Here is a 15599-nt window from a genome sequence, read left to right on the forward strand (position 1 = left end):
TGATGTCTCTTGGCAGCCCAACATTCCGTACCATATAGTAAAGCGGGTCTAATAGTCGTCCTATAAAACTTTCCCTTCAACCGCAATGGCATTCTACGATCGCACAGCACTCCAGTAGCACTTTTCCATTTCATCCACCCAACCTTTATCCTATGATTTACATCTCCCTCAATTTCTCCATACTTTTGAATGATGGATCCCAAATATTTGAAATAATCATTCACCGGTATATCTTGCTCACCAAGCTTCACTACACTCCCATCACTACTTCGTTGCTTACTAAACCGACATTCCATATATTCAGTCTTACTCTTACTCAACTTAAAACCTCTAGCTTCCAATGTCTGTCTCCATAATTCTAACTTAGCATTAACCCCAGCTCTAGACTCATCAATCAAAACAATATCATCAGCAAACAACATACACCACGGTACATTTTCTTGAATTGATCTCGTAAGCTCATCCATCACTATCGCAAATAGGAAAGGGCTTAAAGCAGATCCTTGATGTAACCCAACCGTTATCGGAAAATTGGTTGTCACCCCTCCACAAGTGCGGACATTGGTTACTACTCTTTCATACATATCTTTAATTATACTAATGTACTTGAGAGAAACACCTTTCTTCATCATTGTCCACCAGAGAACGTCCCTAGGTACTCTATCGTATGCCTTCTCTAAATCAATAAAAACCATATGCAAATCTTTGTTCCTCTCTCTATATCTTTCAATAAGTTGTCTAAGAAGATGTATAGCTTCCATAGTTGATCTTCCAGGCATAAAACCAAATTGATTCTCCGATATCATGACAACCTTCCTCAACCTAGACTCAATCACCCTCTCCCAAAGTTTCATAGTATGACTCATGAGTTTTATACCACGATAGTTTGTGCAATCTTGTATATCACCCTTATTCTTATATAAAGGCACCAAAGTACTCTTCCTCCACTCATTAGGCATCTTATTTGTTCGCCAAATCAAGTTAAAAAGATTTGTCAACCATTCTAAACCTTTCTCTCCCAAGCATTTCCAAGCCTCGATAGGTATACCATCTGGGCCAACTGCCCTTCTTGATTTCATTTTCTTCAAAGCCTCTGCAATTTCTTTCTTTTGAATCTTGCGCATGAAGTCACGATTTATCTCATGAAAAGGAATGGAGAAGTCTCCAAGATCTTGAGCATGACTATCATTAAATAGCTTATCAAAATAATCTTTCCATCTCTCCTTAATCTCCTCATCTTTGACTAAAACCCTTTGCGTTTCATCTTTGATACATCTAACCATACCCAAATCCTTCGATTTCCTATCTCTCATCTTTGCAAGCCTATAAATATCCTTCTCGCCTTCTTTGGTATCCAACTTGTCATAAACCTCCTTATATACCTTAGCCCTCGCGTTTCGAACAACTTTTTTAGCTTCCTTCTTTGCTATCATATACTTCTCCAAATTCTCATTATCACGACTCTTACTTAGATTTCTATAACACTCTCTTTTAACCTTAATAGCTAATTTGACATCCTCGTTCCACCATGATGTATCCTTACCTAGTGGTGCACCGCCTTTAGACTCACCCAATACCTCCTTAGCTACTTTTCTCATACCACCCGCTATCTTATTCCACATTGATTCTGAATCCTCCTCGAGACACCAATCAACTTCCTTAACTACCTGCTCTACAAACATTCCTTGTTTAGCTCCTTTCAGTGCCCACCACTTAATTCTAGGATCTATCCTATGTCTATCCCTTTTGCGGCATTGTCTAATTCTAAGATCTAAAATTAAGACTCTATGTTGTGTAGCTACACTTTCTCCTGGTATAACCTTACAATCGATGCAACAACCCCTATCTCTCTTTCTAAGTAGGAAAAAATCTATCTGACTCGTATTAACCCCACTTTTAAATGTTACTAGGTGAGACTCCCTCTTCCTAAACCAAGTGTTTGCTAAGATCATATCATAGGACAAACAAAAATCTAAAATCCTTTCTCCACTTTCATTTCTTTCTCCTATACCATAGCCTCCATGGATATTCTCAAATCCATCCTTACTAATGCCTACATGTCCATTAAGGTCACCGCCGATGAAAAGCTTTTCTCCATAAGATGTCTCTTGTACTACTCCATCTAAATCTTCCCAAAATTGATGCTTAATGGAATCATCTAAACCTACTTGAGGTGCATAAACACTAATAATATTAATAATATCCGTACCTAATACTAATTTAATAAGTAAAATTCTATCACCCTTCCTACGGACCTCAACTACATTATCTATAAACTGACGACTCATAACAATCCCTACTCCATTCCTATTCCTATTTATTCCTGTATACCAAATCTTATATCCCCAAGGTTCTATCACTTTAGCTTTCTCACCTACCCATTTGGTCTCTTGAAGACATAAAATATCAATATTTCTCCTACACATAACATCTACTAACTCTACCAACTTACCAGTTAAAGACCCTATGTTCCAAGTGGCTAACCTAATTTTATGGTCTTGGACTAACTTCTTTACCCCCACCCGTCCAACAAAGTGAGGGAACCCTTGCCTATTTGACACCACACCCGGGCGCCGGTGTGACGCGTCGCTTCTGGGCGACGACCTAGCAACCCTTGCACATTTATCACTGCCTCCGGGCCTAGAGAGTACAGTGCGTCGCTCAGTAGGGAACGCCCCAACGAAATTCTCATATTGGTTCATTTTCATAGGATATGACAAAGTTTTTATGCTGGCTGTCACAGGCCTACCGCAACCCTCCTCCTTTATCCGGGCTTGGGACCGGCAGTGTATATACATATATGAGAAGAATTTGATATTTTGTATATAAAAGAAAGTTAACACTAAATTTTTGAAAAAGAGGAGGGGCTGTTAGAAATTTTTTTTCTTTTCTTTTCTTTTTACAATAAGAAGGTTAAGGGGGTTACGAGTTGACCTCTCTCTCTCTCTCTCTCTCTCTCTCTCTCTCTCTCTCTCGTGATCCCACCCCATTATTTCTCTCTCCCTGGACACTAGGAGGAGGAGAAGAAGATTAAGGAGAACGAGGAGGGACAGGTGGGTATCTCTCTCTCTCCCCTTCTTCTCCTTGTGCAATCGAAGGTGAAAATTAGGTAAGGGTTTTGAAAAAGGGGCCTCCATTTTGACTGCCATGAAACAACAAAAAAAAAAGAAATGAATTTTTGGGTCACGTCCAAGCTGAACCCAATCCGACCTGGACCCAACACATATATGTGCCGCACCCGGTACCCGTACCCATGCCAACACGGGTACGTGAGGTGTTTTGACGTGTCCCTGTTACATAGGTCCTAAGAGTTTTCAGCGGTCTTCCGTTTTTCCTAGCTCCAAGTAGCTAGGAAAAGAGGAAGACCACTGAAGACTTGGAAGGAGGCAGTTAGAGGTGACATGAAAGATTGTAAAGTGACCAAAGTTTTAGCTCTAGATAGACCAGAATGGAGAAATAGGACTCGTAAAACCGACCCTGTGTAGTTGGGATAAGGCCTGATGATGATGATTATGATGATGGAAATTTCTTTAGAATCTCCAACTGAACTCCACATTGAATGCCATGGACTGTTGGACATCAAGGGATCATCCCCATAGAACCAAGGTTATACCTCACCTGATCATATCCGAGAAAATGACTAGCTAGGATGACATATTGAACCATCAAAACTGAAAAGCTTCCACATCGAGATGGTCTGTGCCCCTCCAGGAAGAGCAGAGTAATAGGTAACCTTAATAAACTAAATGCAAGATTAGTTCAGTACTGTATTGAAAGAACAAACCTCCTATTGGAGTTATAAGTCTAAACCCCTTTTGAAATAGTAAAGAAAGCCTACCTCCTGTAGTTCCCTTTTCATATAATTAATGCACAATAGAGTCTGATACCCTTCAGCTTGTTCAGAAAATATCAAAGAAAGATGAAAATCATCAAAAAAAAAGTTTATATTACATGTCAATAAAAACCAAAATAATAATCCATCATATAGATTGCATACATGTTTTTGAATTTTCAGATATTTTTCTACCAATATGTGAATTCCTTTGTAAAAATTAAGGGAAAAAAAATCAAAGGTGCAGATGACTTTCTGGTTTGCCTCTCCTAGATATTGCCAAAACTAACAGTATTTGCATGTTTGAGTTTAGACAAAAATGTCTAAACAATCAAATCTATAATTGAGTAGATACCATAGCAACATGGCATACACAGACCGTGTTGTCCACCACAAGCATTTTAATTCAGAGTCAGCTCAAAAGACACCTTGCTCTGCGTTTACTATGATTTTGTGATGTCAAGCAATATTATATTGCAGCTTGTTATGGAATATAGTGAAAACCATCCAACACATGTCCATACCTTATCAACCTGACCGTGAATCACCAACGCTGCTTTCTTATCCTTGGGTGTTGACTGCAAAACAAAACATTCTCAACTGCTATACAACAAATATTTACAGCGTAAACACCATATAATGCCCATAAATGAACAAGGAGAAAAGAATTACAAAAAAGCAAATTAAACAAAAATGCAACCAAAAACTTATAAAACTTGGTCTCTACTTCCTATCAAGCCTGCAGTTCTTTTTGCCAAAATATGCATTACAAGAAAGTTATGATTCAGAACCTCACACAATTAACTAACAAGTCCCTTTTTTTCTCAATCCACTTTAGAATAAAATAGATCCTAACCAGTGTTGTGAAAAGCGTCGAGGCGTAGCGAGGCGCTCCACCAAAATCTGAGGCGAGGCGTAAGCCTCGAGGCGTAAAGCGTAAGCCTCAAAGTTTTTTTTTAAAACTTAAAAAACTATAAAAAATATCCAAAAAAATAAAAAAATCTTTATTGATGAAGCAACAACCAACAAGAAATAAAAAATCTCAAATAAATACTGAAAAAATATGAGATTAATATGTAAAAATAACATTAATGCAACAACTTGATCTATGTAAGTATCTAAGAAATAAAACATGAGCATTCATTAAATAAAAAATTAACATTAACAACGAAATGCATATTATCATTAACAATATCATGTCATAATTAGAAAATGCATTTTAGCATTAACAACCAAATGTTAATATATATATATATATATATATTAGAAAATGCATGTTTTCATTTCCATATATATATATATATGGTTGTGACTGCATGTAATTGCATGACTTGATTTTGCCACTAAAAGGGTTTAACGCCACATTCTAGAAGAGATTATTGCTCCTACTAAATTGAATACATTGAACAAGTTGACACGGTGATATTAATTTTCTGTGAAACGAAGCAACTAATCTCAATGACTTCATTAACGTGGTTGCTTTGAGTGTCTATTAGACTGCAAATTGGTGAACCTGCTACTAAGGGTGTCAATGGATTGGGTATGACCCGATCCTGACACATATTGGATCTTATAGGGCCAGGGTTTGGTTGCAAAGAAGGGATTCTGATTAATTATTCAAGTTGGACCCATGAGGTCGGATTATTATATGGGTTGGGTATGGTTTATAAAATTTTATACCAAACCAGGTCCAACAGGAGTTTCAGTTAAGATTCTCAAATTTTCAATGTAAAATAATTAAAAATATTATTTTGCTAGGTATGGGCTATACATCTTCTTAGACAACTTATTGAAAGATATAGAGAGAGGAACAAAGATTTGCATATGGTTTTTATTGATTTAGAGAAGGCATACGATAGAGTACCTAGGGACGTTCTCTGGTGGACAATGATGAAGAAAGGTGTTTCTCTCAAGTACATTAGTATAATTAAAGATATGTATGAAGGAGTAGTAACCAATGTCCGCACTTGTGGAGGGGTGACAACCAATTTCCCGATAACGGTTGGGTTACATCAAGGATCTGCTTTAAGCCCTTTCCTATTTGCAATAGTGATGGATGAGCTTACGAGATCAATTCAAGAAAATGTACCGTGGTGTATGTTGTTTGCTGATGATATTGTTTTGATTGATGAGTCTAGAGCTGGGGTTAATGCTAAGTTAGAATTATGGAGACAGACATTGGAAGCTAGAGGTTTTAAGTTGAGTAAGAGTAAGACTGAATTTATGGAATGTCGGTTTAGTACGCAACGAAGTAGTGATGGGAGTGTAGTGAAGCTTGGTGAGCAAGATATACCGGTGAATGATTATTTCAAATATTTGGGATCCATCATTCAAAAGTATGGAGAAATTGATGGAGATGTAAATCATAGGATAAAGGTTGGGTGGATGAAATGGAAAAGTGCTACTGGAGTGCTGTGCGATCGTAGAATGCCATTGCGGTTGAAGGGAAAGTTTTATAGGACGACTATTAGACCCGCTTTACTATATGGTACGGAATGTTGGGCTGCCAAGAGACATCATATTCAAAAAATGAGTGTAGCTGAGATGCGGATGCTTAGATGGATGTGTGGAAATACAATAAAAGATAAGATTCGGAACGAAGAGATACGTAAGAAGGTAGGTGTTGCACCCATTGAAAATAAGATGCGAGAGAATCGTTTACGGTGGTTTGGACATATTCGGCGAAGGCCTAATGATGCTCCAGTTAGAAGGTTGGAGAAATGGGAAAATATATTAGTTAAAAGAGGTCGGGGTAGGCCTAGGAAGACTTGGATGGAGATGATAGGAAAGGATATGAATGCTTTGAACCTCACCGAGGACATGGCGTTGGATAGAAATGATTGGAGGAAAAGGATTCATGTGGAAGACCCAAAATGAATTTCTTTTTTGGTTCATATCGCTGACCCCAATTGTTTTGGGATGAAGGCGTAGTTGTTGTTTTTGTTTGTATTTTGCTAGGTATGGGCTGGGTCTAGTTTATGTAATTTTTATCGGATCTGGGTATAGTTTTTCTTATAAAAATCCAGTTAAACCCGAATCTTGATCTGATACCTACATTACTTAGTCGGATTCAAGTTTGGACCCACTCACTTTAACATAGGTCCAACTGATGAGTTGTGGAGCCTGATTCAGAGTTTTTTCCCTTGCAGTAAGGCGGTCCGGGGGCTCCCCCCAACGCGGGTCCCGCTGCGCGTTCAGCGGGCGGGGGTTTTTTATGGATCAGACCCGATTTATTTAGGTTTAGGGTTGTCACCCTTGCCTTGTATAAATTCTTTCTTTTTTTTCTCTCTTGTATTTGTCGAGAAAGAGCAATAAAGTTTTTTCCTCTGAACGGTTGTGGTTTTTTTATATTTACACATAGAAACCACCACTAGGATCAGAGACCTAGCCGTGTTGGCTTTGCCGGACGTACTTACGATCAACGGGATTGAACAGGGTAGTAAATGCCCTTTTTACTAGCAGCTTAGTTAAAACTGCGTAAAAAAAACCCTAATTTTTGGTCAAATGAGGGCTTTGACCCTCATTTGACTAAAAAATTCAAGGCGTGTATGCCTCGGCTTGAGGCGTGCCTCGCCTCGAGGTGTGTGCCTCACGGCGTATGAGGCGCACGCCTCGGGGCTGTTGCGCTTTATACATGCGCCTCAAGGCATAAAGCCCCTCGCCTTGAGGCGAGGCGCACTTTTTGCGCCTTGAGGCGCATTTTCAATAACACTGATCCTAACATTTATGCATCTGTTTCCAACAAAATAAAACAACCGACAGTCATGTGCTACAAAATCATCAATTTGTACTGTAGGCTACTTCAATCTATATCACACATCAAATATGAGGAATGTCCCTTGAAGTATGATGCCAATAATGTTATGACATGTTATGGACACGGTCAGCACCGTGTCAAGCACTTGTCGACCATGTCCAACCCAAACAAGTTATTTCGAGAGAGAGAGATGAAATGAATTTTAAAAGAAATTCAAAATGGTTAAATCTTTCTTTTGAGAAGAGAGAGATGAAACAAATGCTGTTCATATGAAGTTACCAAATTATTCAGATAAAGGTCACCTACTAACATAGCCACAGCCATGGCAATACCTGAAGGTTTACAATAACAATCTTTCCCCCTCCGCGAAGACATTTCACAGGCAGGTTGCATGCAGGGGTGATCTGCAAACTGCAAGCAGGAAACTTGTTTCATATTTATCTTAAAATATAAAAATTGACCAACAGTTTCTGTCAAACAGGCAAAACAGACCAGAAAAACAAACAGGCAATTTTCAATTGCAATAAGTAGTATTGGCTCTCATGCACGCTCCCAAAGAGGAGATGCAAAATATGCAAAGACTTCATAGCTACAGCATCCAACCATAGATTGACACAGCCAATAAAACACCACATGACATTTATGCATAGGAAAGAAGAGAAAATGAAAAATGCACCGGAGCACCGCACAATAACTTAGTTCATGAACATAAAACTACCTCGTTCCCAAACATAAGACCACATCAGCCATCTTACAGTGCTTTGTTGCAGGATCCATTTCTGATGGAGGCAAAGCATTCTGCAAAGAAAAAATATAGCAATCCTAAGAGAATGTTAAAGAGCAAACTCAAAGGCAGACATTGTTCCTCATAATCTCCCAGAACTTTATTGCATATCTTATAAAAAATTATTAATTGAGCTGCCAAATTCAATTCTAAAATAGATCTCCATTTTCTATTTGATGTACCACTTAAGATGTGAATAAGACAAACAATTCTGGTCCAGCATGCTCTTTTAAGCTGCTGCAATGTTCAAGTCATTTTACAACGAAAGATTGAGAAGTATGACAGGGAATTATTTATAGAAACATATATTCCACCAACTTAAAGCTTTCAATCAGGAATAAACCATAGTCACCTATATCTTTCAAGGCAATTTCTCGCCAAGTTTTTTTTTTAAAAAGTGGTTTTTCTCGGGAAAATCTCAGAAGTTTTAAAATTTGAAAATATAAATACTAATTAAAAATAAGAAAATAATAAGCTTTGCATTGATTTTCTTGAAAAAATATAAAGAAACAAGTTTTAAAAGTTTAAAATATAAAAAAAAAGCAAAAAAAGTAGAAAAAGTAGTCTTAAAACATTAAAAAAATTCAAAAATATTGTGATAAAATCACGATATTTTGAAACATCGCAATATATTGCTGATATTGTTGTCATACCTTAAAATGCCAAATTTATCACAATATTTCAAAATATCAGCGATATTGGTAACTATGGAATAAATTAAGAAAAAGGTAAAATAGTAGGATATTGAAAAAAGATGTTAAAGAGATTCTCTTTTTCTTCTTCCTGGAAATAGTATTTCATTTCGCATGCCACCATACAGATCTTCATCTTAAACTCATAATTAAGTTAAAAAGAAAAATAGATCCCATCAAAATATTGCCTGAATGGTAATTAAATGTCTCAAGAGCAAGATAAAAGCTAACGTGTTTCTTCATTCTGCATTGATAAGTTACCTCCCAATCAAGAACAGTGTCCTTTAGTTTCCCTCCACAATTTTTAACAGAGCAACGCCGAGAAGTCTCCTTCATTCCAATAGTTTCCACCTCAAAGTCACGAATATATCTTCAAGATTTAATTGCAAGTAGATCAAAAAATGTGAATCGTAAATCACTATGGGTTATAAAGTCCTCTTTTTGGTCATAGCATCATCAGAATTCAATGAATAACCATGAAATATATTTATACACAATGTGATTGATATGTGGAAACCATACTCTACTCCACACTTCGGGCAAAGCTCCCTAAATGAATTTCCGTGCAACTCAGCTAATTTCTCCCTTGGTATCCCAGATCGAAGATGGAGGTTATCAATGTTCTGCCATGAGAAAAATAAAGCAAAACACATGAATTTCATCTCTGAAAATTATCCAGGCAAAGAACATTTTAAAGAAACAATTAAACTGAGATAAATGTATAATGCATAAACTAGCCAACAAGATCATGAAATAAGCTACCAAAAAGGGAAAATGACAACAACATCCTGGAGAGCCAAAAACTAGGCGGCGCGAAAAACAAAAGCAGCAAAAAAATTCTGATGCTGCTTCACATGACATACAGAAGAATATTTCCATGGACAGGTAAAAAAGGAAAAAACAGAACTATTTTTTTAGATTGGCAAGCTGGGGTCAGGCAGACCCCGACCAGAGTACAATGAAGAAATCACAATTACAAATCTGAAAGGGAGGGAAACCAATCAGGCAGCTTGTCTTTCCACACCCTATCCCTACCTAAGATATTCAGTCTAGCCAGGTTGCAAGCACAATAATTCTGGTCCTTGCTCACCCAAATACATTTAATGACAACAAGTTTTCGAAGTCTTTTCCGCAATGTTGTATGAAATCACACTTCGATCTCCTCTTCCTTCCAGCACCCAATTTGTGATCAAAACGATGTCTTTCCTGGAAGACTTAATAATGAGAGCAGATCCTGTAAAACACTGGGTGAGATTAGCAATCTCACCCAGCGTTTTACAGGATCCGCTCTCCTCAATAATAAGCTTAGTCTCACTAGGAATCATTTGAAGACAATCTGACCAGGAACACCACTCCCTATGTTTGAGGCTTGAACCCCAATTTAACCATCCCAAAGAGAGGTTCTGACGCTCATGATCTCTGATTGTGAACCCCCCCCCTCCAAGAAGCTGTCTGATTCCATATGCTAAATATATTTATTTATGATTATGGAATACACCTATGTCACACGGACTCGGCTAAGGAGGTGCCGCACCCGAGTCGACACGCCCCGACACGGGTGCGGACTCGGGTGCGGCTTCGGACTCGGCCAACGCCGAGTCGGACTCGGTCAACGAGTCCAGGCCGAGTCCGTCCACATTTTGGACTCGGTCAACTTTGACCGAGTCCAAAAATGTCCCTAAAAAATCAATTTTTTATATTTTTTATTTAAAAAATATATATATAAAAAGAGTCACAGACTGTGACTGTGCACAGTCACAGGCTGTGCAGTGTACACAGTCACAGACTGTGCACAGTCACAGACTGTGTGACTGTGCACAGTCACAGTGCTGTGGACTGTGCCTGTGCACAGTCACACTGTGGCATTTTAAAAATAAAATAAAATTATATATATATATATATATATATAATTTTTTTTTTTTTTTGCCGAGTCCCCGTGTCCAAAAATTTTAAAATTGTGCCGCACCCGTGTCGCACCCGCACCCGCACCCATGTGACATAGGAATACACTCAGTTTTTTAATTATGCATGTAAATTTCTAAAGTGACAAGGCAACTACTACAACAATAAAAGCAACAAAGAAGAGGTTTCAAAAATATTCACTATTTCATGAATTTTTCTGACACATCAAATTTAACAGAAGAATGGAAACCCATTTTCACTTGAGGTCTGACAGAAATTTATTACCTAGAAGATGACAATTCTCAAGGACATTCACCTGTCTAGCAGGATGAACATCCATTTTCCAGTGCCAAGGACAGGTGTCATGACATATAAACAGACCTGCCAAGCTTCACATTAAGCTGCACTGTACAAATGAAGAGCCTCTTTCACATTCTGACTCCATTAACAAGAAACTTGTGTATGACTCAGAGCATTGGGGTTGACAATGAAGAAAACAAAAGGAGCACTTCATCAAGGACTGCGCCCCCCCCCCCCCCCCATTTTAATAATTCAACTTAGAAGACATTAAGTAGTGGCAATCTTGTAATCTCTGCATAATGGTATTTATTTTATTGGGTAAATTGTAATCTTCTAAGTAAGAGTCGTGATAATGAGAATTTGGAGAAGTATATGGTAGCAAAGAAGGAAGCTCAAAAAGTAGTTCGAAACGCGAGGGATAAGGTATATAAGGAGGTCTATGACAAGTTGGATACCAAGGAGGGCGAAAAGGATATTTATAGGCTTGCAAAGATGAGAGATATGAAATTGAGGGATCTGGGTATGGTTAGATGTATCAATGGTGAAACGCAAAGGGTTTTAGTTAAAGATAAGGAGATTAAGGAGAGATGGAAAGATTATTTTGATAAGCTATTTAATGGAAGGTATGCCCAGGATCTTGGAGACTTCTCCATTCCTTTTCATAAGATGAATCGTGACTTCATGCGCAAGATTCAAACGAAAGAAATTAAAGAGGCTTTGAAGAAAATGCAATCCAGAAAGGCAGTTTGCTCGGATGGTATACCTATCGAAGCTTGAAAATGCTTGGGTGAGAAAGGTTTAGTATGGTTGGCAAATCTTTTTAACAAGATTTGGCAGACAAATAAGATGCCTAATGAGTGGAGAAAGAGTACTTTAGTGCCTCTTTATAAGAATAAGGGTAATATACAAGATTGCACAAACTATCGTGGTATAAAACTCATGAGTCATACTATGAAACTTTGGGAGAGGGTGATTGAGTATAGGTTGAGGAAGGTTGTCATGATATCGAAGAATCAATTTGGTTTTATGCTGGGATATAGAGAGGGGAGCTATACATCTTCTTGGACAACTTATTGAAGATATAGAGAGGGGAACAAGGATTTGCATATGGTTTTTATTGATTTGGAGAAGGCATACGATAGAGTACCTAGGGATGTTCTCTGGTAGACAATGATGAAGAAAGGTATCTCTCTCAAGTACATTAATATAATTAAAGATATGTACGAAAGAGTAGTAACCAATGTCCGCACTTGTGAAGGGGTGACAAACAATTTTCCTATAACGGTTGGGTTACATCAAGGATTTGCATTAAGCTCTTTCCTTTTTGCTATAGTGATAGATGAACTTACGAGATCAATTCAAGAAAATGTGTCATGGTGTATGTTGTTTGCTGATGATATTGTTTTGATTGATGAGTCTAGAGCTGGGGTTAATGCTAAGTTAGAATTATGGAGACAGACTTTGGAAGCAATAGGTTTTACGTTGAGTAAGAGTAAGACTGTTGGTTTAGTAAGCAACGAAGTAGTGATGAGAGTGTAGTGAAGCTTGGTGAGCAAGAAGTAGCGGTGGATGACTGTTTCAAATATTTGGGATCTATCATTCAAAAGAATGGAGAAATTGATGAAGATGTAAATCATAGGATTAAGGTTGGGTGGATGAAATGAAAAAAGTGCAACTGGAGTGTTGTGCGATCGTAGAATGCCTTTGCAGTTGAAGGGGAAGTTGTATAGGACGACAATTAGACCCGCTTTACTATATGGTACAGAATGTTGGGCTGCCAAGAGACATCATATTCAAAAAATGAGTGTAATTGAGATGCGTATGCTTCGATGGATGTGTGGAAAGACACTAAAAGATAAGATAAAAAACGAGGAAATACGTAAGAAGGTAGGTGTTGCATCCATCGAAAACAAGATGAGTGAGAATCGTTTACGATGGTTTGGGCATATTCGGCGAAGGCCTAATGATGCTCTGGTTAGAAGGATGGAGAAATGGAAAAATATATTAGCTAAAAGAGGTCGGGGTAGGCCTAAGAAGACTTGGATGGAGATGATAAGAAAGGATATGAATGCTTTGAACCTCACCGAGGACATGACATTGGATAGAAATGATTGAAGGAGAAGAATTCATGTGGAGGACCCAAAATGATTTTCTTTTTGGTTCATATCGCCGACCCCAATTGTTTGGGATGAAGGCGTTGTTGTTGTTGTTGTTGTTGGGTAAATTGTAATCTACATAACACAGGTACTTCTTGAAGGGTCCCATACAGGTACTGGTATTTTATGGGTATGGCTCAGTTCAGTTTCGATCTGACCTTATCCATTATCTGTTCTATTAGTAGTCAATATCTGACCAAATATGTGGGGCACAAAAAGAGTTGTTTTGATTCATTCTAGCATGGTGTTTGATATATACATAATACATACATGCATACATACATAGTTTCTAGTACCCATATTTAGAAATTTCCACACTGTGTTACCCTTACCTGCATCTTTAACTATGTGACAATTAGAATTTAGTGAAGTTTTAATTAGTTGTTTCTATACCTTGGTTCAGGTAATTAGGATCAAAGTAGAAATGGAACTTTCACAATGTCTCCCCTGAAACTGACGAGGAATTAGGGTCTATGTCACATCGATACTGACGTAGGTACGGGACACGATGCATCTTCGCTTGGTACAATAAGGCAATTTTCGAAAATTAGGTTTCAAGGACATGGATGTACATATATTATATATATTATTATTATTATATAATATATATTATCCATTAAAATTTTAAAAATATATGTATTTATAAGCACATTTTTTACTGTGTCGAACACCATGTCATGCATGTGGGACACCATATTGAGTGTGACAGACACCGTGTCATGCGTGTGGGACATGATATTGAGTGTGCCAGACACCGTGTTGAACGTAGGGGTGGCAAAACCTGACACGACCCGCCAACCCGCTTCTTAGGCGAGTTCGGGTTTGGCTTAAACGGGTTCGTGTCATAAACGGGTTGACCCGCCTAACCCGTTTATTAAATCGGTCGGGTTCATGTTAGGGGTATGCCAACCCGCCAACCCGTCTGACCCGTTTAATAAACGGGTTAGGCGGGCGGGTCAACCCGTTTACCCGAACCCGACCCACCAACCCACCCACCAGCCCGTTTACCCGACCTTGACCTGCCTGCCAACCCGTTTACCCGAACCCAACCCTCCAACCCGCCCACCAACCCATTTATTAAACCCGAACATCTGCTCGAGAAAACCCTAAGTTCGACTGTTCGAGGGATGCACTGCGGTGGGAGTCTGGGAGATCGAGAAGCAGCGATCCGCAGATTCCGCATGGAGTTGATCGCGGCGGACATCGAGAGAAGGCGTCGGATCAAGGAGGAGGTCCGCAGGGAGATCGCGCTCAAGCTGGAGAGTCGGATGCTCGATGCGATGGCTTCTTCGGTCCCGAAAATTAGGGCGGAGAACTGCTTCTCGCTCGCTCTGCAGCCGTTGCCGGAGTTGAGGTCGGTGATCAACTGGTTTCGGCCAGAGGTAGGAGCTTTCCGGTCGGAGGCAAGGGATTTTGGCCGGTGGTTTCTGGAGCCGAGGGTTGTGGAGAGAATGCCAGCGGCCCGCCCGAACTCGTTCAAACTTAGGGTTTTCTCGAGCAGATGTAGCGATCCGCCCACCAACCCGTTTACCTGAACCCGACCCGCCAACCCGTTTACCCGACCCGACCCAACCCGTTTATTAAACGGGTTAACCGTGTCGTGTCGGGTTACCCATTTAATAAATGGGTCGGGTTCGTGTTTGCCACAGCCGACCCGTTTAATAAACGGGTCGGGTTCGTGTTGAGGTATGCTGACCCACCAACCCGACGACACGAACCGCCAATCCGACCCGATTGCCACCCCTAGTTGAACGATACCATGTCAAGCATGTCGGGCACCTTGTCTATGTGTCGAATCCGTGTCAGATATTGTGTCGATGTGTCGGACACAATGTTGATTGTGTCCTACATGAATCACACTGAATTCCATGCCAGGATCCATGTCATATCATACCAACATGTGATTTGCCCCTTCGGGAGGCGTGCCCCTGTGACATAGATTAGGGTCACTTCAGCATCTGGTTACTAAAAATTGAGGACCAGGACATCACACATTTTTGTCTATGGTCCCTTCTTTCATGAAAGTATGAATATTAATGTTGTGTAAACCCACTAACATCCCTAACCATGCTTGGGGCGTTTGTTTTACCAACACGCCTTCCCTACAACTTTGTGATGATTAAACAAGTCAAATAAAGTTGCTTAAAGAAAATGTAACAGTTCCAATTTATCTTCC

General features: G+C 39.2%; 1 protein-coding gene across 1 annotated transcript in view; it reads right to left on the reverse strand.

The window, feature by feature from the left end:
• The window catches only part of LOC149812760 (NAD-dependent protein deacetylase SRT1-like), a 45406-nt gene that overhangs the window by 9440 nt on the left and 20367 nt on the right, over positions 1-15599 (reverse strand). Inside the window, exons 5-9 of the mRNA XM_089992006.1 lie at positions 9588-9688; positions 9327-9435; positions 8308-8387; positions 7922-8000; positions 4357-4410 (exon numbers count right to left, since the gene is read on the reverse strand). Of these exons, the coding sequence (XP_089848132.1) occupies positions 4357-4410; positions 7922-8000; positions 8308-8387; positions 9327-9435; positions 9588-9688 (423 nt within the window). The remainder of the gene's footprint in view (positions 1-4356; positions 4411-7921; positions 8001-8307; positions 8388-9326; positions 9436-9587; positions 9689-15599) is intronic.

Source organism: Nuphar pumila, chromosome 16 (genome assembly GCF_984573655.1).
Source record: "Nuphar pumila chromosome 16, dmNupPumi1.hap1.1, whole genome shotgun sequence".
Lineage (NCBI taxonomy): Eukaryota > Viridiplantae > Streptophyta > Magnoliopsida > Nymphaeales > Nymphaeaceae > Nuphar > Nuphar pumila.